This window comes from Melopsittacus undulatus, chromosome 5 (assembly GCF_012275295.1).
Source record: "Melopsittacus undulatus isolate bMelUnd1 chromosome 5, bMelUnd1.mat.Z, whole genome shotgun sequence".
NCBI classification, from domain to species: Eukaryota; Metazoa; Chordata; class Aves; order Psittaciformes; family Psittaculidae; genus Melopsittacus; species Melopsittacus undulatus.
The window spans coordinates 77863647-77889987 of NC_047531.1; the positions used below are offsets into that span (position 1 = coordinate 77863647).

Genomic DNA, 26341 nt, shown 5'->3' on the forward strand with positions numbered 1-26341 from the left:
CTAGGCATCAGTTTTCACTACTGCATTACACTGTCAATAAACATTAATGTTTGGCATTTTCTTTCATACAAAATTAGTCCCGGATTCGAAGTACATGCTTATAAAACCTTGTATACACTAAACATAGGCCACAGTTTGTGAGGCAGATTCTGCAGGAGAATGGTTGGGGGGATGCATTCAAGGGAGTTGCCAAGCAGCTTGGTGCAGAATTAGTGCCATGGCTTGTTTCTCAGCTGGATCCGAGCAGCATCAGCTGTACTTCTGCACCTAGTGAGCTTCCTCACAGAAATTCTGCCACTGCTTGGTCCAAACTCCTTGATCATCTATGGTGACAGAATTATGAGCCTTTATGTTTAATAGGGGTACCCTGTACAGTCACAAAAGAAAAGCTCACAAATCCCATTTAGTTAAACATCCCTGACAAAGGAAGGCAGGTTACTCTGCCTGTGAAACTGGAGCAGACAGACCCCAGGGGATATAAATACAGGCAGGCAATATACACATTTCTACATCTGCTTTGTGAATAAATGAAGACATAATTTGAGCAACAAGCAGACTGATTCACACACCTGTCTGTGCTGTGCCTTGGGCTGGACTCCAGCACAAGATGAGAGAATAAGGTAAAGTAAAGCCCACAGGGGCTGTGAAACAGAGGAAAGGTTCCCCAGGGAGGAGTTTTGCAGTCACTTTTAGCAGCACATCAGCCAAGCCAACTGTGAGGCAAAATGCTAATATGGGCTTCTTAAAGAGGCTGGAGCATTTGGTTAACTTCCTGCTGTAGCTGGGTCTGTGAAAAGATAAACCTTTACAGGGAAAAGCTACACATCACAAAGCGCTGCCAGAGAAAGTTGCTTTCTGGGACTTTTACAGGGAGCTTTAACTAGAAACCGGTTTCATGTTTAGGTTTGAATTTGCATTCAAATTTGCTTACAACTCAGGAGTATCAGGGTTTCATTCCCTCCTTGCCCTTTCTGTCCTTGTCCCATACAACGTGTTTCTGTCCTCCCTCCCCTCACCCAGTCCACACCAACAAATGTGAACATTTCCTGCTCTGATCCTCTCTGGATTCCATTGCAGCTTCCTCCCTCTTTTCAATCACAGCTTCTGTAAACAATGCTTACCTGAATGAGGAGACCGGTATCGAAAGTCCTCTTTGGTCAGAAGCAGCAGAGCCTTGCCGTTCATCTCAAAAGTGCTGCTCTCAATCGGTCTCAAGGAAAACTCCTTCTCTGCCCACCTGAGCCACTGTGCCACATCATCCCTGCTCCAGTAAACAGGCTGCAAACCTACGGCAGGAAGAGACCACAATTTTGTTACCAAATTGAGACAAGGCATGGGAATACAGACAAACATCAGTGAATCCTCCTTTCTCCCCACACCATAACATGCAAAGTCTCAGGAGAAGGTATAGGAAAGGGATGTCATGTTGATGCAGAAATACTCTAAGCACTGGACTGTGAAATACTTCATTAGTTTAGGCATCTTGGTTTATCTGTGACATACTGAGAAACAAGAACTACCTCAACATCCTGAAAAAAGCTTCTAAGACATTATTCCATTCCAGGTTTCCACTGTGAAATGGAACTTTCTTCCCACTGCTTCTTCTGAGGTGCAGGGCAGACAGGAGGCAAAGTCCTTGACCCCATCCATTCTCAGTGTGTATCTTTTCCTAAAACAGAGGTATGCTCTCTCCTCATGCCCCTTGTAAAGTCACTGATGAGGAATAATAGCTCACCTGGCAGATGCCAGAGAGCTATGGCTATATGTCCTTCTAGGTGTCTGGGGTCTGTAAAGAAGGGCTGCTTATGCAACTGGTTAACAGTATGGGTATGGTTGAGAAAGGTGTATTCAGACTGGTCCACCACTCCTGCATATGCTGTTGTGCTAGCAGGTGTTATTCCCATACTGGAGAGGAACAGAAGTGCTGAGGCTGTGGCATCTTTAGCACTGCTTTAGCTTGTGTTTCCTGTATAGCTATAAAATATTACCAATGTAACTCTGTCCATAGAAGAGTAGTGTTCCATTTTATAGTAAAATAGCAGGTATGTTCAGTTTGGGCACAGAGAGAAGAAAGAAAATCTGTCACTCCCTTTCTCCCAGCCAGCTCTTACAGCATATACAGTCTAGACTACTGTGTTTACTCACAGAGGCCCAACCAAGGTACCATGAAAGTCAAACACCTTTTGCCTGCTACCCAGGCAGATCAGCCTGCGAGGTGTGACAATTCAATATCTGTTTTACAGACAAATCTAAAATAGCTTCCTCCCTGGGGAGAGCAAGCAGCAGGGTGAAGAGCTGTTTATACCCAAGTAGAGAGATTATCTCCAATCTATTGGGAGATAAAAGCTTTCTTTTCCTTTCCCTCTCATGAGATGACTCATTGTTTGACTTGCTACAAAGCTTTACACTGTGCATAGGAACACAAAATTTGCCGTATCTGATCAGACCTCTGGTACACAGCCTCTGGCAGGGGCTAATACCTTACGCTTCAGAGGAAGACGAACCTTCCTTCCTCGTATTGCACCTGGCTGATTGTATGCTGCACATGGGAAGAAATTTCCTTCCTGGCATACCATTCTCTGAGATCTGATTACTCTCCTCCTACCAAGCACCAAAAGAAACCTGGGAGAGTTGTACCACTGTTTTGTTTTGGGTTTTACCTCTTTAACAGATAGGCAGCACTATTTTTTGTTTCAGCAAGAGGTCACATGCAGTGAATTGCAGTCTGCTGCTATACCAGATTCCCAGACAGCAGCCTTGGAAAGTCCCAGAGCCACAGCTGCATACAGAACTGAATCCCAGTCAGAAAAGGAATTGAGATCAAGCCTGAGAATGGGTCAGAGCTGACCTAAAGAAGGGACGTCTGCATGGCAGCAGCATGAATTTCCACTGGCTTTCAACTGCCCCTTAAGCACTGTATTATGTGCCACACAGGAACAAGAAGTAGCATTTATTTATTTATTCATGAAGGACTTAAATTCCTCCCCCACCCCCAGTGAATTAGGGTCTGATTATTGGGGTCAGAGTTTTCTGCAGGACCTTTCTTTTTATAGGGAGTGAGGTGAAGTGTAGATCTGTTCAGAGACATGGAAACCACCATCTAAAACGTGAGAATGAGGTCCATCTTGCACTGACTACAGAAAACACACTCCAGACCCCATGCCACTGCTGGGCAGCATGTATACTGACTGCAGTTAAAAGAGAAAAAAAGTCAGATGTGATACAGCCAGACCACAATACATGAATGATTCTACAAGTCCATCTGAGGAGTGATTGAGATGCTCATGCACGGTTTCTTTCGTCTCCCCCCTCGCCATGCCATGCAAGTGACAAACTGCCTAAAACTAACACATGGAAATCTGACTTGATTTCTGACATGTACTTCGCAAGATGAGGAACAAAACGAAACATCAGTGGGAAAATCAGGCCAACATGGACAGAGCTGTATGGCAACTTCACCTGAGGTGCATGCTCCCTTAGAGATAACAACGTAATAAATAAATCACTCTCTGTACAAACACAGATCAATGTTTCCCATGTGCTGGTGACAGCGTATTTTCCCCTTCCATTCAACTAATACAAAAATATCATGTCTAAAGAGAGGTTTGGATTGGTCATCGCTAGACCCAGACCAGCCAAATAAGCTACAGTGACTGGAACACCCACGTGGCAACTCTGGAACAGACCCAACAGTTCACACTGCAAATCAGGTCTCTGCTGGGTTTCAGCAGCACCTCCCAAGCTCATAAGAAAAGCCCCAGTGTAGTATGACCTAGAACCATTTGGCTTCTGGTTACTGGGAATCAGCAAGCAGGCTGCCTAGTTCAGCCTGGTTGTGGCTAACAAGAGCGGGTGTTACTTACAAACACATTGTGTTTCGAAGATACAAAGTGTCATAAAGTTCACAGCTTTTCCCTAGACTGATCACCTCTGCTCCCATTTCCCTCTCTCCCAGCTCTGCTGTTTTCCTGGGAAGTTAAGGTTCTTCCAAAGCCTCTCTTTAGCTGCCTGCCTGCACTGCATACCTATTTGCTTTGTGAGACCGAACCAGTTCAGTCATTGGAGGAGGCTATTCTGGAGGTGCAGGTTGGTGTGGTTGAAAGTGCTTCGGAAACTACCATTCAAAAAGTAATTCTTTCGTGTGTGGTACAGCATTTACTAAACTGATATTCCACCTCCTTTGCCCTTTCTTAAAAAGAAGCAGTTGGGTTTGTGAAAACAAGGGCATGAGAGGGTTGGCTCTCCAGCTGAAGGGATTTTATAGCACAGCACACATAGCTATCAGTAGGTCCTGACAATGTTTCCCTGTACTCTCCATGAAAGAAAAACTAATCCCACTTACAACATTTTTCTTTTTTAGATGCTGTTTCTTATTTTCCCCTCTCCATCTTCTCTTTTATTGTCATGCCCACAGTGGAAGAAAATAGGTTCTTTTTATCTCTCCAGTTTTATTCTCTGTGAAAGCTAACAGCATTGTCTTCAACTAACAAAGATATTTACCAAGCAGAATAAAGTGAGGAAATTGAGTGCTGTGCTACAAAATAAGGACAGAGTTTTGCCTGCTGAACTGTCTGTTGGAATCTGTGTGAAGGCTTTGCTGCCTTTGGTAGGTGTACATCAGACATGGGGGATGCTGCCTTTCTCCCAGTCTGCCCTCTTGGTGGCTGGCATCACCACAGACTTCAGAGGGTAAATTGTGACCTGGGACTCAGACCTGGCTCTGCTCTCATCTCTGCTGCTGCTCTGCTGGATGAAATCTGGCAAGCATCCCCAACCCTGGTTTCCCTACCTGTATAGTGAAAAATAACCAGCAAAAACTTCTTGAACTTAATAGCTGAAAGCAGGTTAGCCAAAGCCACGTAAAACATCAAAATCTGTCTCTGAGAGGTCCATTTTCTAGCCTGTCTTCTGTCAGCTTCCAAGCACCACTTCCAGCAGAGTAAAATACAATGATTTATAGACATGTTTATAATCTGACAGCTTCATATACATTAAACAGAGAGCAGAATTAGTGGTCACCTTTCTAATGCCACAGGCTGGTGCACCAGTGTCTTTAATAGATTATGTCTGCTGCTTTTTCCTCACTGAAGTCCTGTTTCTAACACCTCTTAAGCTATCTACCTGTAAATAGTGAGAGCTACCAATTCTCATACTGCAGGGCACAAGCCCATAACCATCTGTATTGCAGAAGCAATCCACTGTTCCTTTCTATTTTTGTCCAGAAAAAAGAAGTACAATGAAGAGGGGCTGATGGGGTAATTTACACCTTGAAGTAGCCAGTCAACTTTTTTAGGTTTGTCCAAGCACTTACACATGCATGCAGTTTAATGTATTGTTCAGTTGAAGAGGTGATAAGCTGATGGTCTCTTAAGAGTTCACTCTTTTTGACAGTGAACTCCTGGAAACTTGAGGTTGGAAATACTGAGTGCTCCCCTCACCTAGTATAACCTTCTGCACGTAAAACTACACAGCCAGTGGTATTTGCATCTGACCACAAACTTCTGGTGGGGTTACAACTTTGATTTTTGAAGAGATGTAGCCAACCTTGAATCTTGCCAAGCACTCACATTCAGCATCGCTGCTTTGGAAGACAGAATATGTGTTTTACAGTATGAGTTGCTACGTATGGCGTATGTAACAGATACCTCTAAAACATTAAGTATAATGTACCGTAGGCTGTTTTCACCTTGACTCATTTTGGAACAATCTGAAGACACAAATCCAATGCTAAATGTACAGTACTCACCGAGAGCTGCTGTTCCATTTCAGTTTCAGTATGAGGACTCAACCACAGGACAGCATGCATGATGGAAACAGCATTCACAGAAAGTTTCGTCTAACTCTTTCTTCCACTTTCGCCAGGCACTCCATGCTTACACCTGTCTGCCTGGCAGGCAGGATGATGAGGCGAGAAGGGGGTACAGACAGACCTCTCATTTATCCCTGCTTTCTGCAGAGCAGACCGAATTGTTCTCATTCCCATGCCAAAAACTACTTACTGCAGTTGGGCAAACAGCAAAGGGGCCAGCACATGCAAATCAGCAGCTGGTTCCAAACACCCAGGGACAGATGCATCACCACTGGCAGCATCAGGCAGGCCAGCTGACTACAGGACAGTACTTAAGCCTTTAGTCGGAAAATGATGCTGTATGAGTTGTGAAGAATGTCTGCTACCAACCAGCTCTTTAGCAACTGAAGCTCTCTTTTCTATTATTAAGAAAATTCTTCCATGTTACCCATATAGCAAAATATATGGTTCTGCAAACCATGGTGAATGTCAACCAGGACAGGGGCATGAGGTTGTGTCTTTCCCTTCAGTTCTGTATAAAGGCAACATGGTCTGGAGGAAAACTTGAATTAGATTCAAATCCATTGCCTAAGCTCTGCCAGGACAACTTCTAAGAGTCTTCTCCTTCTGTCTCACTTCTTTGTTTGGAAAGCTAGGCTGCCCAAATGCAAAGAGGTGTCATGGGGCTTGGCCAGTTAACAACTATAATGCTTCAAAAGTGCAAGAACGCTGTACAGCTTCTTCAAATGACTGCAGTTCAATACTCCCACGGTGCCATCTCTCCTGCTCTCTGGTTCCCTGTTCAGAGGTATTGATTGCTGCTGCAGACCAAGGGCCCTGTTCTGATACCACACTCAAACCTTACAGCACAAACCAGGATGCGCTGCTCACTGAGAAGGGCTGCACTGAGCTCAACAGCAGTGTGCCAATCACACTGAAGGGGGCTCAAATTAAAGCCTAAACTGGGTGCTTAGGGCCTCCTGAGGCAGGAATTCTACTCTGTCTCTGCTGGAGTTGCTGCAGCAATCTCCTTCTGCAAGTGCATTCCCCATAGCTACCCGCACTGGCAGGCTCCCACCCACAAGGTACTCAGCAGCTCCTCAAGACTACCTGTTATGGAAGGGAAAGACAAGCAGATTTAAGGACCTTGCTTTCTCAGGAGGCCCTTCTAATTCCTCAGAGGAGGGGAATGTGTGACAGAGAGCTGTGGTGTGTTTAGCTATCCCCACGCAGATGGACAGCCTAACTTCTGGGATACTTCGTTGCTTAGCATACATGTGGAAGATACAGCCTTTCCACAGTATAAACTCTGTATCACTGGTGGTCCATGTACTTGCTGTTAGGAGTAGGGGACAGAAGTTTGATGAGCAGTGATGTTCCTGACCACTTGCTCTTTCCATCGGATGCCACTTGACCCATGTAGTGAAGCAGTGGCCATTCATTGCTGCTGGGCTGCAGGGATTGCCTCAGCCTGCAGCACAGACCTAGCTCTGCAGTTTCAAGGCTCAGAGATAAGCGAAGGTAGAAAAGATGGAAAAGGTTAATCCTCAGAGCGAATTATTTGGGAAGTGAGTACAAACCAGTACAAGGGAAATGGATGGCAGCAGATGAAAATGCACCTTTACAGGTCTTGTTAAGGAAAACAATGAGAGGATAGGGAACAGAGGAGTCATGTGATAGGCAGGAAGAGAGACGCCACTGAGACTTGCGTGTTCTTTAAAAGGGTCTGAAACTGCCTGTAATCAGAATGACAAGGCTTTGGGAAGCTTCCTACACTGCTGGGAACAGAGGGCGAAACAGCTTTTTCAGTAGCGTCTGAAATAAAAAGCACAGGCTCCTGTCTCCTGCTGCCCTGTTGAGCAGGGTATTGGAGGTACAGCACAAGCACAGGTAATGCTCTGTGTGCTGCATTGGCGCTGGGGCCCCTGCAATATGTAGATGTCTACGGAGACAAACCTAGTGGAGCACCGGGCTGGGTTTCATGCTGACTTTGCTAGCACAGTGTCCTGTGACCCAGCCCTTCTCACTGTCTGTACAGAGACCATGGAAAGTTGACACACCCCAATCCCTTAGGGCTTCAGGGCCATAAAATAAATAAAATTGCTTTCCTAATGCAGCCTTTGGAAAGCCCGTAAGAAACATATTGATTGGAAAATGCTCGATTAGAATGATCAAGCTCTGTGCTCTCATACAGGGAAATAAATCTTTTCAATTCCCCACACCCAGTGCCAAGCTCTGCTTCCTGGAAGCAACTATGGCCCTTTCTGGAACTGAGGTGAAAATCCCATGTTCCATCACCTCCCCTGACCTGCTGACATTACACATGGTTTGCATTTGCTGATCAAATGCACAAGCAGGACTCTAAATTAGCTCTCTGGGCTGATAGCTGGCTGATAAATGATGGCAGATGAAGTCACCACTACAAAACCCCCACAAAACGTGAAGACTGTGTAAGCGTGAAGGAGGGAGGAAAGGTCACACTCTACAGAATTCAACATGAAGAATATATTCTTTCTCACTCTATAGCCAAACCCTTTTCTTTGCAGATACTGGTTAGTAAATGAAATAACTCTTCTTACACAAAATTACTCAGCTAAGTCTAAGACCCCAACCCCCAAAACAGTCAGAAAAGTCCCTTAACACTGCAGACCAATTCCTGAAGTCCTTAGAGTTTGTATTCTGACTTGACGTCAGAATAGAAACTCAGGCAACCCAGTCATTTAATGTGGCCAGTTGTGCTCCATTTCTTGTAAACAAAATCAGTATTTGACCCATAGCAACTGCCTCCATGTTTCCCCCTGCATCCTCTGGAGCTAACTTACAGAAAAAGTGGACCTTAGGATGTAGTCCTGTGAGCTGACCCATTCAGGGATCAGTCACAGAAAATGTTACAATGCTGGAGCAGGCTACCTGCTGCTGACAAGCAGTTGGAGGCCTGAAAAGAGAATTCACCCGGAACAGGGAAACCAGTCTACTTAAACGGTGTTGGTAGGCATGCTGAAATGACCCGGGTTTGAAGTTCTGGAAGGGAAAAGCTACCAGCTAAACAAGTGAGCAACTGCAGAGGTGATGAAAAGACCAGCCTGTTTTCTAGGCACTCATTCCATGAGCCATGTCCAAGAGCTTTCAAGAACTGCACAGAACGGCTCCAGCTTCCTTTCATGTTGTCTGCAAAACCTTCCTAAAAGCCTGAAAAGAGCTCTGCTTCCAGGGCAGGGTGAAGGCTGGGGTTTTGCATCTGGGCACCACATTCAGAGAAGACTGGAGCGTAACCGTGAGTCAGTGAGCTGTGGACAGCACACTGCTGCTGTACAGCTCACTGCAAGCATCAGCTACTACCGCGGTTGCTGCACTCAGGGAAGAACTTGCTTGGGTCCCAGACCCCTCTATTTGCTCATGTTGTGCCCACAGGCAGAGAGGGCCGGTGACCACAGGATTCCGACCAGAGAGGCCTGTGCAAAACAAGCAGCTGGCAGGGGGATGGGGAAATGTTGGTTTGGATCTGCTCCCGGTTATAGTCTTAATCCACTCCTGACTCCTTCTCCACCAATTGTTGGCTGTTTTCCATGGAGCAGACATTGCTTTCCTAGTGCTCCTTTCCAAAAGGAGCTGAAAGAAACGTCTTCTGTTGCTTTTTCCCTTGTATGTGCAAAAACTGTATCCTATACAAAAGCCAGCTGAGCGCTGACAGTGGCACGGGTTAGCTAGCTCAGAAGACAATGCTGCCAGAAGCAAGCAGTTTTGCAAGCAGAAGTCAAGGAGATTATAAGAACTTTCATTTTCTTCTCAGCAGCTCTTTATTGTTTCAACTCAATTTATCCTAATCCAGGTCAAAGTTCAGGTCTAACAAACATTCTTTTCAGTCTTCCTGAGCTGGATACAGCCACTGCTGATATTACTATCAGTAATACCCATTTACACCATACAGTGCCTTTCAATTGCAGAGAGATTAGACTGTTATATCTGTTTTATAGATGTGAGGCACGGAGTCATTGGACATCTGCCCATACACTGAATCTATTATAGGAGGATCAAATCCAGGAACTATATTCTGCTCCTCTTTACAACTGGACAAATGCAAAGCATCTTTACTTCCTTAACATCTACTTTTCTTCCTGCTTTTTGTGCCACTTACTTGGTGCATCCTGGCAACAGTAATTTTAAAGAGAAACCCCCAAACCTGTATTAGAATGAACTGTCAATACATGCTGTTTCTTTGACACAAAATAGCCTTGATCCCTGGCTGGGGTGTTGAAAATTTGTAAGCAATTAGAAATAAATTGATCTTGGTAGTCTTGACCTACATATGGTTTTACTTAAGTCTCTTGCCTGCTGTCTAATTGCTGTACAGTGGAGACGGGTGCTTGGACTATTACCATGCTTACAGTATGCGGCAATAATGCTGGTGACGGAACTCAAAGCTCCAGTTTTAGGTGCCTAACCAACACTCCAGAAAGATGTGAAAACCCAAAGAAACAGTTGCTAGCAGCAATGAATACAGCAGTTTATTACTGTGACCGGTCACCAGCTAGGTCACCTCCATCTTACAGTGGCTGCAAACTTAGAGGTGATTCTACCCTTCTGGAAAAGAGAGGTTAGGAAGTACTTTTTGTACAGCTGAATCAAGTGGAAAGTTTTGAAATCTCAATTTCACATGCCAACAAAATACCACCACCAACAAAACAAGACACTGTAATCCTCCTGTATTAAGAAATTGCTTTCTTCTCACAAGGAGATTTTGTTCTCAGAGGCTCACATCCTGAAGAAATCGGGTCCCTTTCCCTTAAGGAATTTTGGCTGAGACTTTGTTTCCTACCTCAACTGTGACTATGAGAGTTGGGGAGGGGAGAGCATGTACACAAAGAGCATGTTTTCCAGGCTGTTTCCAGGGAACGTGAGGCCAGCTCCGCTACAGAACGGCCTATGCTGTGACAGCAAGATGTCATCTGTTGGCTTCCTCTGTGCTGGGGCTCCAAGCCTTGCGCACTGCAGCTGCACTTGTGCTGCTACTGTAAAAGCAGCAGATTTTGGCAGCACAGACAGAGCCATGGCTTACTTTGCCTGTAACCATTAAGCAAATCAGTGTAGCGAAAATTTTACCACCAGCATGTGGTAAAAGCATGTCATACATCTACTGTAACTGATTTCACTTTTGGACCTCTGACTCTTGCTTAAGCAGGCATTCTCCTTCAGACTCCAGCCAGGAGGGCTATAAAAGCCTGTTTCAATCCACCAGTATATGAGTTCTACGCTTTATGCGAAAACCTGCCTTCAGGTGACATTAAATATTAAATAACTGGGGGAAATGGTGCAAATTACAGCTCTGGAGGCTGCACACCATACTCAGTTCCAAAACACATCTTGGGCTTCAGAAGAGGAGGTAAAAGCCTGCTCTTAGCATGCTGCAGACATTTCCCACTCCCAAGATGCTGCAAACCAGAGTTCTGACATGATTAAAAACTCCTGATTTAGCTTCATTTCTTGATGGTTCCTTAATGAACTAAATCCCTGCAGCTCTTACAAACTGTCAGTCATTTCTCCAAGAAGACACTGATGTCCTAGAGAAAGGTCAAGTGTTTACAACAACTTGATGCTGGGGGTCCTTTTCCACATCCAGGGGGACAAGGAGGCCACTGAGACGGACTCCAAACTCCGCAACAACACATTACCCATTGAGGAGAAGTACAACTGCTTTGCATTTGCATGGGTCCCTTTATTTCTACACTTCCAGTGCAACTTGTGCACAGAAAGGCTTCTTGTACTTAAGTACTTGTGCTTGAAATACATTGATAATGAGAACAAATTAAGTGTGTGCTCTTTGATTATCAGATGATAAATTATCATGATTATCCTTGCTGCAGCTTGAGAATTGCTTCCTCTCCAGGGTTTAACTCCTGCTTGCTCAGAAGCTAGTCAGCACACCCACTAACTTCTCATATTAGGCCCCCAAACCCAGTCGGCTTCCACTTATTATTTCTGTGCAATAATGTTACGAAGTTGAAGCATTTATTTGGGGCCATATGAAAGTATTTCCCAAAGAATCACAAATCAATTTTTTTATTTGGGACAACAGGAAAGATCCATGGGAGATAGAATGCTGTGTGTCTCAAAGCCATGGGCAGGCTGCACAAAGCCATGGCTGGAGCACTTGCAGGCATCCCTGGGGTGCTTCTCTGAACTAGCTCCCTGAGGTGCCAACTACAACAAGGACAAGGAACATACGCTGCATGTTCAGCATAGCCTGCCTGACACCATGGTGACTAATTCATGCTGAAGACTGGGGTACTATGGCTTCAGCAAATTCTGGGCAGCTGTGACACCAACTCACCTCTGACTGCAGGGCAGATACACACTTGTGTGAGCTAGGGCTACCTCTCTGTGACAGCCTTGGATCTCAGAAATACACACGTTTAGTTTCTTTTCCCCAGCTTCACAAGTGTCTTGCTGGAGTCCTGAGCTTGAGGGAAATATACCCCCTTCTGAACTGGGTATATTAGAATAAAAGGGATAATGATTTCTATCTCAGTGCTGGCATGTCTGCAATCACTATACTGTCCTTCAAACCAGCTCCTTTCAGCCCACAGCTCAGACAGTATATTGTTCAGTGGCAATGCTGACTTCATATTGTTTTCTGCCTACTCCTTCAATGTGACAGTGCAATTGGTGGAGGAGCTATTCTGTGATCTTGATGAGAGAGATAATCTGTACTTAATGTATATATGCGCATCCATTTCTGCTAGATCATCTTTGTGAGCTGATTAAGAGCCGCACTAACAGTTAGGTCAACATAAGTGGCAGAGAGGTAGCAAACTGCAAAAGGAATAACAGCTGGATGTGCTGACAGAGAGGGGAGGGAGATGCTTCAGCTAGTATTGTTATAGAACATCTAATGTCACTGAAAAATGCATGGGCTTGCTGTATTACTTAAGTTTACTCCTGATGATGTCACTAAGAAAGGCTTGCTTCCAGGGCTGGAAGAATTATTGCAATGTCAATACAGGCAAATAATTTACCTACGCATTTCCAGTAGAGGATCAAGCTTCATGAAAACAAACGGATGAGATAATTCACAAGGAGGATGTGCCTCATCCTGCTTTACAGGTTTCTTGAAAAGGTAAAGGTGCTGTGAGAGAGACTGCATACTAGTAACAATGGGTAACTGATACCATCGCAGATTAACAATTCTTAATATCCTCTAAACCTATTGTGCTAGTATAGACACCTAGTAACCTCAATGTCAGTGAAGCTATCTTGTGCTATCCTTCTTTCCACCCTTCCTTTCCTACAGGAAAGACAGCCATCCCAGTGCTTGCTATCACCAACAAACTACTGCAGATGGGCTGATGGAAAGGGAATTTCTGTCTCTTGGGAGGGGTATTTTATGCTGCAGGTGGGAGCCCCAGAGCTGAGATGGGATCAGCTGAGGAGCTGTGACAACAGGAAAGGGTGAGAAAGTCACCCCTCTCAGTCCCACTAACAGTGCCCCCTCCTTTGAAGGGGTGGGGGGTAGCAACCTTATTTTTCTCATTTTCAGTATTGTGAAAGAGAATCAAATTATATCCCCTGTCAGAAACATTTAGTAACATCTAATGGCTTCTGGGCATGGCTGGCAGTTGTGCCAGGTAGTATAAAACACTGAATAAAGAGGAGTCCCTGCCTGGAGGACACAGCAATATAAAGAGACAGGAGAGGGAAGGGATTGAATGTACAAGCATAGGGAACAGCATGATGGTGTGCATACAATACTGGTCTCCCTAGGAACCAACTGAAACTACTGGAATCCTCGTATACTTTTCACTAAGTGGATACTGTGAAAATGTAGTTGGAACACTTTTTCATCAACTTGTCTAATTAAAATCCCCCATATTTTGGCAAATTTCAACCAGTTCTGGGGAGGACACTTGTCAAATTATGTATCTGTTGCAGAAATACAGATTTATAGGTGTTATCTGTTCACACACCATTCTGCTCACAAAATCTCATACAATCACGTTGAAGTCAGGAAAGGAACAGAGGTGTCTCTATGAAATAACAATTTCTCTTCCATTTTTCCAGTGCTTCAAGACTTGCTTGGTTTACAATGTCCAAACCAGTTTAGCTTCATTCTTTTGTATCATAACCTCCAAGTCATCTCAAGTTTCTGCTCTCCTGGGAAGACTGATTCACAACCAACTTGCACAAGACAGAATATCTTCTTAAAAATCCACAATATGGACCTATTGGTCATGAGCCTGGACCTGTCTGAACTTGGTTACCTGCTGTGGTATTTGCTGTCCTACTTGCCTGGATATCCTCTCTTTGCTTAAGCCAACTGTGTCACAAATTAAGTCTGCAGGAAACCTGGTTTTGACAACAGTGAATTTTTGCAAATTCTTTTTGATATTAGGTTAGAGGAAGGGAAGTTTCTTGGTAACTACAGCACACAAGGCAAATCCAGACTGCAACAGGAATGCACTGATTATAAGCCTTTCAGACTGTGGATCAAAGTGTGCTTGTGTATGAGTGGAGCAAGTTGAAAGACAAACTTGAGAACTATGAAGGTAGGAAGCAGACATGCACAGAAGGACAGGATAGTGAACTATGTTTTGAAAAAAGGATCCCTTCTAACCTATTTTTTCAAGTTGCTCTAATTTTTTGCTTCATGCCTGTTTCTCTAATTCTTACACTACAGAAATTACTAAGTTAATAGATACATGCTGTCAGTGCAAAGCAAGTTGACATTCCAGGTCTTTCCTTTCTTCTTAACAAGCTACTAGTGCAAAACTACTGTAAAATGCTTTGCCTTTATTAACATGGTTTTGATTTTTTTACATGACTGGGGTCAATTGGCTTAGCACTGACAGCATGGTGCAGAAATGCAGACACGGGCACACTGTCAATTTGAGGGGTGGGGGGAGAAGTCTTCTTCAGCAATTTCACACAAAATGACATTAGGGAATGCAAAGTGCCAAAAATTTTCCCGTGAAGCCCTGAAAAAGTCTGCAGACTCTAGATGTCTCACACCACTCTGACAGATAATAAACATACAGCATATGGACTCAAATACTGCATGTTCATGAAAACACAGTTTGACACCATGCAGTTTCTGAGGGCATGGATGCCATTTCAGAAAAGATTTACCCCCCTGTTATTCAGGTGTCTGGATAAGCAAACAGCGGAAATTCAGGTAAAGACTTCTTTGTGGGCTGGTTTACTATTAAATAAATTGTTGTATTTCTTTCTTACATCCTCCTCTGAAGCAGCTGGATGGTTCTGTTGGGTTGGTCCTGTTCAATATTGCCTCTTCCCTGCTCAGATCAAATTTGTTAATGTAGGTCCTGAAACATTATTTCACTTGAAGATTCATTCTCAGAAGAAACAACTATGATTAATGTTCAACAAGATGTTTTGCTGATATTTCACTTTGAATTTTGTCTAGATTTCCATTTTCCCCAGTATCTGAGGTGTGCACACTGCATGAGATTTCCTTTGTCTGCCCAACCTCACCCTTATTCATTTAATGCTGTCACAGTCATGCTTTTGCGACTCTGCTGACGGAATCAGGTAGGAGGAGGAGGCTGATTCGGCAAGAGGAGTCTTTTGTTTGCACATAAATACCTTGGTGTTATCAGAAAGAAAACAAGGAGCGAGCAGCGTGTGTTGAACAAAACCCCATCACAGCACTGTTATTCCGGCTTTCCCCCGTCTCTCCCAGAACTATAAGTGAGTTTCTGTGTGTAAGAGAAGGGCTGGCATGCAGAACAAGTGTCGCTTCACTGACTCCCCTTCCTTGCTAAATGTCATCCTTGCAGCAATTATAACAATCACTAACCTAGAGAAATGATATTGGGAAACAGGTTGTCCTCTGTAAGAGGCATTAAAAACTCCATATAGGAAGTAGCTTTGAAGAAGAAAAGTATTTTGAAAACCTAACAACAAAAAAGGGATCTAAGAGAGTGGATCAAGACATTAGTAAAGCCAAAGAGTCCAAGACAATGCCCGCTGAGATCTTTTTGTGTATCTCAGCATCTTGCTGCCTCTTCAGTTTTGTGTTCAGAGAAGGGATTTTCATGGTACAGGGTATAACAGCAGAGCACTTAGCCCAAAGCTGCATACGAAGTACCAGCATTTCCTGAGACACAGTTCTTTTTCTCCTGCTTTTGTTTTTGCCAAAGACACACATGTGAACTCAGCCCCCCAGACTGTATTGTTCACACAGGCAGATGCAGTGCCAACCCTCACTGGGACAGAGGAAGCACAGCTCCTCTGCACCAAAATTTCTAGCTCTCTCTAGTTCAGGTCACTGTCTGTTTTGAAGGCCCAAGTTGATTTTTTTGCACAGCCTGCATCTCCATACAACAAGAAGGACATTCAAGGCTCAGGGGTTTTGTTGGGTACTAAGGAACGCCGCTATCTGCAGCATCCTGCTGGGTTGGCTGGTCCCACAGTCCTGCACCCTGGCATTTCCAGTGCACACATTTCTGCCAACTCAGCCTCCACTAAATCCTGTGCTTTTACCCAGGAAGTTCTCTCTCTCTCACTATGAGGATAAGGAAAGACAAATTGTTTGGGTTCTTATTTTTGCATCCTGCTCTGCTTTAACATGCAAAAATATCCCACTGTTTTTTCAGTCTTTGCTCTCTTGCTTAAGTAATGCTACTCACACGGTTATCTTTTAAGCCTGGGAAGCAGCAACTTGAATAAAGCAACATTAACAAACTGGATGTACCCTCAGGGTGTGCACCCAATCCAGAGTGTAACACTTCAGCCAACCCATTCATCTCACCGTACTGTCCAGCTGTCTCCAGACAATTCGGGCACACTCAAACCCTAGCTATGAAAAATCCTTATGAACATATCATACTGACCATGAACTTATTCCACCAAGGTGAATGTTAGATGGGTGACCAGTTAATGCCTGCTCAAAGTTTTGAAAACAGTGGTTTCCAATCCTGAAAAGTATGTCTGCACCTCCTGTGGAAATCAGTGGTGATCTTGACAGTTTAGCTGCAGTGCTGAGTAGTATGCAAGGCACCAAAAGGGATAGAAATGTTTCCCACAATATCAGGTTTGTGTTACTCATTTTGAACATATCATCTTCTTTTTGTGTTAATTATCAAAACACTTCAAGAATCCTGACACATTTTGGTGTTTGGAAATCACTGCATAAGATCAGATGCTGCTTTCTTGTGTTTCCCTTCAGTTTGACCAACTGTGACATTGGATTTAATCATTAGAGGTAAGAGAAAGAGAGAGCAGCACACCTGGACTAGGCAGGCTGAGTTGGGCTGAACAGCACAAAGTGTTACTTCTTTCTTTCTCTCCTCAGAATGGGAGTGAGAATGGAGAGACACCAGTGCTCCCAAGGAAATCTGGGAATATTTCTGTACCCCCATCAAAGCCTAGTGGCTTCTTTGCTCTCTTGGCTTGCTAGAATCCATATGAAATTGAAAAAATGGTACTAGGATACCATCAGGGTGCTTGCCCCATCCAGGATTCATTTGGCATCTCTGCCAACCCCTTAAAAAGACATAAAAGAGGAGATAATTTTTAATCTCCTGTCATGGTGTGGTTGCCAACATGACAGGCTAAAGCTGCACCTCCTCAAGAAGAGGGAGTTGAATATGTCCATAGCTGCTATTTCCTAATTGGCAGACACAATGGAGAAGCCTTTTGCTTGCCCTGATAAGGTCATTTGCATAACTCTACCCAAGTGGCTTTGCATATATTTTTTCTCTTCTTTTTCATTCTCTCCCCACTTCACCAGTTCTCAGGCATTTCTCCATATGCCAGAGAGGCCTCAGGAAAACCTTATCTGTAGTTAATCCCAATATTCATTTTATTATACACTTATTGATTTATTTCTTGTAAAGAGCTGCTGCACATTTTGGTAAGTGTTCTTATTTGCACAACATTAAATAAAGAAATATTTGCTGTTAGTACAAAAAGGATTCTGTTTTTTCTGTGTAGGTTTCTTTTGCATTTAGTGAAAATAGCTGTGGATTTTCTTTCTGTTTTTCAATGAAATCCTCCTAATTATATTTGTTCAGAAGAAGCAACTGAAATTTCTTCAAACTAAAAGCAATTCTGAACCAAAGCATAAGTGATATTCATACTTGTAGTGTCAAAATTGAGATAAAGGTAAAATTGCAAAGCAACCTTCATAAACAGTGGAAAGGATGATGAATACCAAAGTGCATCAATTTAAATAAATACAACATTGACATAACAAACAAGACACGGAGGGTTGCATTGTTTAACCCATATTCTTGTGAGCATTTACTCACACAAGCAGTTCCAGTGATCTTAGTGGGATTTCTCACTTGGGTAACTGCAATCCAGGGGAAGAAAGGGGTAAACACCTGTCCTTTTCTTAGTTAAGATTTTTTAAATACATATTTTTAACTTGGGGGTGGGGGTGTCTCTCTAATCCCAATTTTTTTCTTCTGGAGAGGATTATGCTGTGATTATGACACATTCTGAAGTTCTCAGTAACTGTCCAAGCCCTTGCCTTTTTTTTCATAGCAGCTTAAAAATATCTAGTATCTATAAACCAGTGGGCCTGATGCCCTGTTTGTACAGAAAGACAGAATACGGTTATTTTAAAACGACAGCAGCTCACACAATGAGGACCTGGTCCATGCAAAGGGCCAGGAGGTGCTGTCCTAATTGAAATCAAATGATCTTCATCATTTAATTCAATAGGCCTGGCATTATTATTCTGCATAATTATAGTGTCTCAGTTGCAATCATAAACCAGGACCCCAGTGTGTTTGGTAATGCACACAAACAGGAGAGATTTTTGTCCAGAGAGTTTCCTTAGATTGTAATCTCTCGGCAGAGCTATTGCAAGGATGTAATTTGCTGGTATTTTACCAAATCCCCAGCTCATGAAAGCTAAATAAAACAGAAATGGTGGGATAACATCATAACTTTTGCTACAGGAGGCAGCATCTTAGTCTCCACAGGTGGTAAGTTCGGGGGGGAAAGAAAAAAATAGTCATGGCACTCAGGAGACTGGTGAGTCCTTAACAAAGTTAATTTGACTGTACAGTGTCAGAACCACTGAAAAAACAAAAAGGGAAAAAAGGTTGGCATTAATCTATTGCATTCAAGGTGCAACCACTTTTTGGTGCTGTGGTTTCACAGTACTTCTTGTAATGTCTGCTTTGAGTTTTGGGGTAAGCCAGGTTCTGGGGTAAGCCAGATTTTCCATACCTGTTAGGAGAATTGGTTTGATAACCACTGCTAAAAGCTCTTTTTCTTTTTTTTTTTCAACTTAGAATAGTTTGGAGTAACAGTAAAAATACTGTAGTGTTGACATTTTCTAAGAAGAATTTTCTTTCAAAGACAGCTGCTTTTATAGTATGAAAAATTAATGCCAAGCAACTTTACTGACTGATAAGGTCTATTAATGACTTCACTTCTGTACTTCACTATTTATATTTACACACTAACAGTGCAAATTCTCAGTTTACTAAGTTGCCAGTTGGATTATGTTTCGCAGCCTTGAGCTGTTTCACTTCACTAAAAATATTTATTAGCCAATCTGTAGCATAATGCAGTATTTCCCAATACTTTATGTTTACACAATGTATTACGGAAGATCTCCTAGTGTATTATTCAAACTATAAATTATTAAAACCAATTACATTGCTTGAATGATCAAGATCATGCTTTCTCTAGGACTTTCAGTAGCACATTTAGCTTGCACAAGTACATGCTAAGGTTTATGTATTACCTCCCCAGCATGACAAACACACTTTACAAACACATCGCACACTATGCAGATCTCCAAACCAAGCATCTTAGGACCTAGTGGGGTTTAACCAAAAGCCTACTACAGTCAGTGGAAGAGCTTATTCTTGATTTGAGTCACTTTAACTGGTCTTCTCATGAGTGTATTTCCACCTTGATAGTGTGTGTATCTGTTCAGCAACCTTTGAACTGCCTCAGTTTAGCTTACCAATTCTCCAGCTCAAGCCTGCAGAGCACATATTGATGGTCTGCAGAAAGCTGGCTCTCCTCATTTTTTCCATCTGCTAAATTACATCACAGACTGCTAAAAATATAATAAATACTTTCCTACTATCCCATGTAAACAGCTGAGTTATTTCCACACGGATACTGAATGTGAATCGAGCAAAGGTAGGTCTGCGTACTGCTGCAAAAGGAAAAAGCTTGTAACAAGGAAGACACTGGTCAAGGGACCAGGAAAACCCAAGTTCAGCCACAGGCCTCCTATGTGATTTACTGCAAACCACTTCTGACCTTGCAAACCCACACATATAATGAATGTAGCCAGGAAGAAACTCACATGCTTCAAGACAACCATTCCAGCAAAGCTGTCATGACCAAAGCTGACGTGGTTACAGACAACCTGTGAGCTGCAAAAACACCATTCATGCTGAGATACCAGTGAGCAGACCAAGAGTCCCTGCAGACTTAATAGCTTTCTCCGGCAATTATCCTCTCTCCTGACTAAGGTTTAGACCCTTTCCTCTTTATGAGTATTTCCTGAAGTTATGTATGCAGTCCCGGGACTTCGCTAGACACTACATATGTTGATGCATATGCAAAACTGATGTAATTGTAGGATCAATGCATGCACGGGCAACGTTAATTCTGACATTTCCTCACTTTTACAGCCTTAGTAGCTGTAAGGCAGAATGTATATATTAAGTGTAATTTTTTCCCTTGTTTTTGAAGTACCAGTAGTGGTGAAAAAAACCCTAAGAAATTCCCCCATGGCATCATAACAAAACATGCATTGGTCAGCAGCAGGGTCAGTGCTTTTAGATCCAACCTACAGACCTTTGCCACTTTCTGCTAAAGGAGCAACTGGGAGCAGCAGGAATGTACTGTCATTTGTTACAGGAACCAACACCAGCAGGAGGCCATGAGACATCTTGCCAAAGCCCTGACTGATTTTGCCAGCAAGTTGTGCAGCAGAGGTATGTGACAGCAGATGAAAGGCACGATTAAGAAATCCATCCTCCCAGCTCAACTTCATGTCCTTCTCCCTCCACTTCTAATTGTGTCAGTGCACAATGCCAGTATCCTTGACCAGCCTCCTTGCTACAGTATCTCCCTTCCAGACCCCAAGTTGGAGTTCTCATTTTTGCTTGTGAACAGGCTGACTCCCATCCTCATGGCTTGGCAGAAGGGTACTGAGAGCACAGGAGAGACAAAGTCTTCTCCTCAAAGCCTGTTCTGGATCTTAGGGCACTAGACATTTTGAGCAGTCAACACCAACACATTATTCTCTGTCCTGGCAAAGAAGGTATCAGTCACAGAAGTTAAAAAGTACAAGAGTTGCAAAACTATCAGAACCAAGTTCTTATGATGGGAAGTGTCTGGAAACCTGAAAACCAAGTGGTGCAACCACTCACCCCACAAAAAGCTCACCATTTTTCATGGATGCCTTTGGTCCATGGCAGGTTAGACAAGATGGGGCTGGACTGCTACATATAACCCTGAAGATGTTTCTTTGTCCTACCAGGAGACCAAAGGCAGTGCTCATTCCTGTTCACCCCATAGCTTAGAAGCAGCACTTGCAATCTGGGGTCCCCTAGTAGCCAAGAAATGGCAGCCAGCTGGCCAGTCTCACCAACCCAGTCACTGACTGGCTGGGCCAGCTGGCCAGCCTGCACACATTTATGAGTCAGGTCCATTAATCAAACTGGAACAGTTACGCTGGTTGAATAAAGGGTGTATTGAAATGATGCCATAGTGAAAACTAAAAGCTTAAAACATCTGCCTTTCCTAGTCTAGAGGGAGTGGACCTAAAGAAGTTAGTTCAGGACTTCGTTGTTCGATTTAATTTGATCTCAGCTTGAATTTCTGAAGTCCAGCAAACAGAAAAGTGGTGAAGCTAATGAAGCATCTTTGCCACATTCAAGAGTCTGAGCTCTGAGGAAAACCAGGAACATTCAGGTCAAAATGTGCAGAAAATTATTCTCTTTTCCATCTTCTGATTTAAAAAGTGCTATAGGTTCCTGGCATAAATCAGCACACAGAAGAATTACATGCAAACAACAAACCCTATTGTGTAGGCAATATTTAGGCAACTGATCACAAACGGAGAAGAATACTAACAAAAAGAAGATTTAAGGCATGTTATCAGGAACCAGTAACTTTGGGGGGGATTGTAAAAATCATTGTAGGGTACAGATAATGCATCAGACAGTATGGAATGCTGAGGTACTGTAGGGGCAGAGGAAAAGTTTTGAAGAGTTGAAGGGGACACTGTGGAGAGCAAAGGGTAGTTTGGTGAGAGGGAAGCTCCTAGTATTGTTTATGGGGCAGGCATACCTCTGTGCTGACAGACTGACAACTCTTAAGTCCTACTCCTCATGCAGCCACCACTGATCTTGGCAGAGATGTCAAAGGGGTTAGAAAGAAGCACTCACATCCTGACATTAGATGAGAGGAAACAGAGGCACTGTGAGCTTAAATGCAAGAGTTGTGGAAGGATGCAGGTCATTTTCAGATATCTTATTAGACTCAGTGCTCCCCAAGGTCCCACCACCTAACTGCATAGGTGATAAGATGACCACCAACATCACATGCCTTTGCCTGAAAATATCTCTTGTATCAGGGTGCTTTCCCCAAGTAAGTTTTGTACTGTCCTCAGTTTTGTACTGAGTTTTGTACTGAGCCTCAGCCTCACTGAACCACTGCTGCAGCTCCAACGGTGGTTCAGCTCAGTTCCTAGGCCACAGTTCCTAGGAGATGACCAAGCTCCAGTCTTGCCAAGCCATAATCCCTGCCCAGAATGACAAGAGGTCTCTGCCAGAGCCTGGGGTGCCATTCACAGTAACAGTTACTTGACAGCCAGACCACTCTTTCCGTACCAATGCAGGAGCAAATCCCAATAGGTGATACAAAGTGGTTCTCCAGACTGCCAGGGACAGCCATAGGCTGGTGACCCATGAGGATGCGGTAAAAATGAATCCATAGCTTCCATGCAGCTATGTGGGATGTGGGCTCAACACCACCAGGCTGCAGTGCCCAGTTTAGCAAAGACTTCATCAGCCAACAGCAGTGGTGGGTTTTCCACATCACTCAAGAAAGCATCTGACTGTTCCTGCCACCCAGCCTCCTCCGGCAGGCAGCACCGGGTGACAGCCCCTCCTCAGCTGCTGCGGTTTGCAGCTCCAGTGCCTCCCTTATCTGCCTCCTGCAGCATCTCAGCTGGCAGGAAGCTTCCTCACAGCTTTCCATCACAGGAAATTTCCTGTGGGGAAACACTCAGTAAGCAAACAAAGAGTTCCTGGGTACAAAAGGAGAGTGCACAAGCACACAGCTGTAAGGGAAGAACCCCAAATGCTGAAGCAGCATGGGCAAGGGCACTGGGCCACAGGACCCCAACTCTGTGAGGGGAAGCATGCTACCTGAGAGGCTTACAAATCACCAAGTGAGACCATTACACCAAAGTTCAGATTTTACAGTCAGCTGCTGTTGGACCTCTCTGAAGAGGGACAATAGCCTTAATGCCACATTTAACACAGGGCTGCAGGGAGCACAGACCTCTAGCACCATTTCAGTGGCCTTTTCTATGGCGCCTTCTTCAGCAAGGCCAAGGTTGGGCAGAGCCTTGGGTGACATGGTTTAGTGTGAGGTGTCCCTGCCCATGGCAGGGGGGTTGGAACTAGATGATCTTAAGGTCCTTTCCAACCCTAGCTACCAACCCTAACTATTCTATGATTGCATGAAGATTTGAACTTGCCTGAGAAGTATCTGCTAGGAAGGCTCACAGGAGGTACAGGACCAGTACTGACAGGGGAAAACTCTGCTGGAGGATACAGGCTGTCAATGTCCCATAAATGCTGCAAGGTACCAGGCTATAGTGTTGTACAAAATGCAGAGACTAAGGACACATTTCATTCTCAGGCATATGGGACCGAGCTTGAAAAGGTCTCCTGTCAGTCTCAAACCTTGGGATACCCCCATGTGAACCAAGTTAGCCTGTAAGGTGGGCGCAAAGTATGGGAGTATGAGCAAAAGTGACCTGTATTTCTGCACCATTCTTGTTTGCTTGGGTTTTGGTTACAAGAGTAATCATCTGCAAATCCACAACTCTGATTTGCTCATGCAGCAGTGGGGGTTTTAAGTGTCTAGTTCAGGCTCTCCTCTTGAATTATATGAAGGCAAAAGGCAGTGCCAACTATTTTCCACCCTCTTCTAGTTAATTGCAGCTGTGGTAAAGGGACTTCTGCCAACAGACCCACAATGCTCTGCTCCACAGGAAGTTCCCAAGATCTCTTCCTGCACAGGAAATTTCCTGTGGTCCAACAGACATTCCTCTTAGCTTTTATCACTCACATACATTTGTTTTGGCAAATATCTGTTCTTAAGAACAGCAAACACTGACACACACACAGAAAAAAGGCAGTTATGGTTAGGGTAAGGAGCATGACTGAATTAGCCTCTGTCAGACATGAAAATACATGCTACTGGAGCTGACTTGTGAGGTTTTCTACCTTAAATGTTACTCAAAAGTAAAACCTATTTGATACACAGAGATGCAATGTTTTTAACATTCCATACACACGTTTTCTTTGCCTTCTTAAAACACTGATGCAGTTTCCTAGAAATGTGCTAGGCGGTGTGAAAGGAATTCTGAATCTTGCCTCTCTTTACAAATTTAATGTAATTATGGCCCCAGATCTGATCTTACCTCATCATTATTAACACTAGCAACGTTAACAGAAGAAAACGCTCAAAAAGAAATGCTTTGGTTATACTTCAGGAAACACATCCTCCTGTAATCAAAGCCCCTCCAAATCCTAAATCATTGCTCATGAACACAAGAAAGGTAACAATTTTGGAAAGGAAAGAGATTTCATTTTAAAGCTTTCAAATTCTTAAAGTTATGAAGCCCAGGAGATATTGGGTAAGATTTCCAGATGCACTTTCATGCTTCAAAATAAAGATAAGGGCCTAGGGGAACTTCTGGAAGTGCCCAAGAGAGTAAGAGATCTAGACTGCTTATGCATTTGTGAAACCCCCCCAACAGCACCTATCTGTTACCTTCATTGCCTAAGGGGGGGAAAAAATAAAGGAGCAAAAGATTTGGACTGGAAAATCTTTTTTCACCATGAGGACACTCAAGCACTGGGTCAGGTTGCCCAGAGACGCAGTGCAATGTCCATCCTTGGAGGATTAAATGACCCACCTTGTCTGGCCCTGTAGCTGACCCTGGTTTTAGCAGAAGGTTGGAGAGGAGGCCTCCTGAGGTCCCTTCTAAGTTTAATTATTCGGTGGCATCTCTGCAAATGTGACACAATGTCTTTTAAAGTTTTAATTAGACAACTACTTCAGCCTGTAACTTTTCTTCAGTGGCAAAAGGAAAGTTAGACCTTACTGTCCCATTTAAAAGACAGAACTTTTTAATGAATGTCAGTGAAGTAGGAAAATAAAGGGAATAGATCATATCCTGTAAACTAGGTTTTCAAATAATTTAGTGAATGCTTTTGATTCCAGACTGTCTGGAACTCCATTAGCAACTACAGTCCCATTAAATCCTCTTCTCCCTATTTCATCAACTCCTTCTGCTTGGCATAATTTAACCTCCCAGCAGACTAAGGATAACAATCAACAGCAGCATGAGATCCTTACTGTAAGATTTTATCAGGGTTCATCAGCCTGCACATATCACAGAATAGTTGAGATTGAAGGCATCTGCAGAGGTCCCCTCTGAGTCCAGACCCTGATCAAAAATGGGTCAGCCAGAGCAGGTTGCTCAGGATCACAGCCAGTTGGGTTTTGAGTATCCTGAACTTCAGAAACTTTCTGGGTAACTTTGCAATGTTTGAGCATCCTCCCAGTAGAGAAGTTTTTCTGATGTGTAAATGGAGTATTTTGTATCTCAGTTTGTGCCCACTGTTTACCACTGAGAAGAGTCTGACTCTATCTTTACTCTTTTCCATCAAATATTTATGCACACTGACAAGATGCTGCTAAGCCTTCTCGAGGCTAAATAGCTGCAGCATTCTGAACTTCTCCTCACATATTAGATGCTACAGCCCCTAAATCAACTTCATGGCACTTCACTGGACTTCCTTCAGCTTGTCTGTGTCTCTCTCATACTGGGGAGCCCAGGACTGGACACAGCACTCCAGATGTTCTCACCAGAGCTAAGCAGAGGGGAAGGATCCCCTCCTCTTACCTGCTGGCAAGGCTCTGCCTAATGCAGCCCAGGATGCTGTTGGTCTATCTGGGAGACTAAGGCAAAAAAATGATATGTTCCAATGCTACTAATAGAAATGTTACATCCTAGTATCAAACGTTAGATCAGGTCAATCATGCAGGCTCAGAGCCAAAGCTTTTTCTTTAGTCTCTAAGAAAAACAGATCACTAAGAATAAAGAACAAGTAATCTTTGGTTTTAGAGGTGATTTGCTTTGGAGAAGGTCTTTGCAGAAAGACAAAGAAAAAAAAAAACAAAACAAAAACACAAGACAAAAAGAAGTCAAATCAGAAAATCCCAAAGGCAATGAGGAAACTTTGGAGCTAACCTTGCTGCAAGACAAAGTCTCTCTGGGGAGTCACCAAGCCCTGATGGACAACA

At 43.6% G+C, this 26341-nt stretch overlaps 1 protein-coding gene across 2 annotated transcripts in view; it reads right to left on the reverse strand.

Annotated features, from left to right (window-relative positions):
- ETV6 (ETS variant transcription factor 6) overlaps window positions 1-26341 on the reverse strand; it is a 133569-nt gene that overhangs the window by 32134 nt on the left and 75094 nt on the right. For both annotated transcript variants that reach the window (XM_031047997.2, XM_031047996.2), the window contains exon 3: window positions 1122-1286. In XM_031047997.2, coding sequence (XP_030903857.1) covers window positions 1122-1286 — 165 coding nt within the window. The remainder of the gene's footprint in view (window positions 1-1121; window positions 1287-26341) is intronic.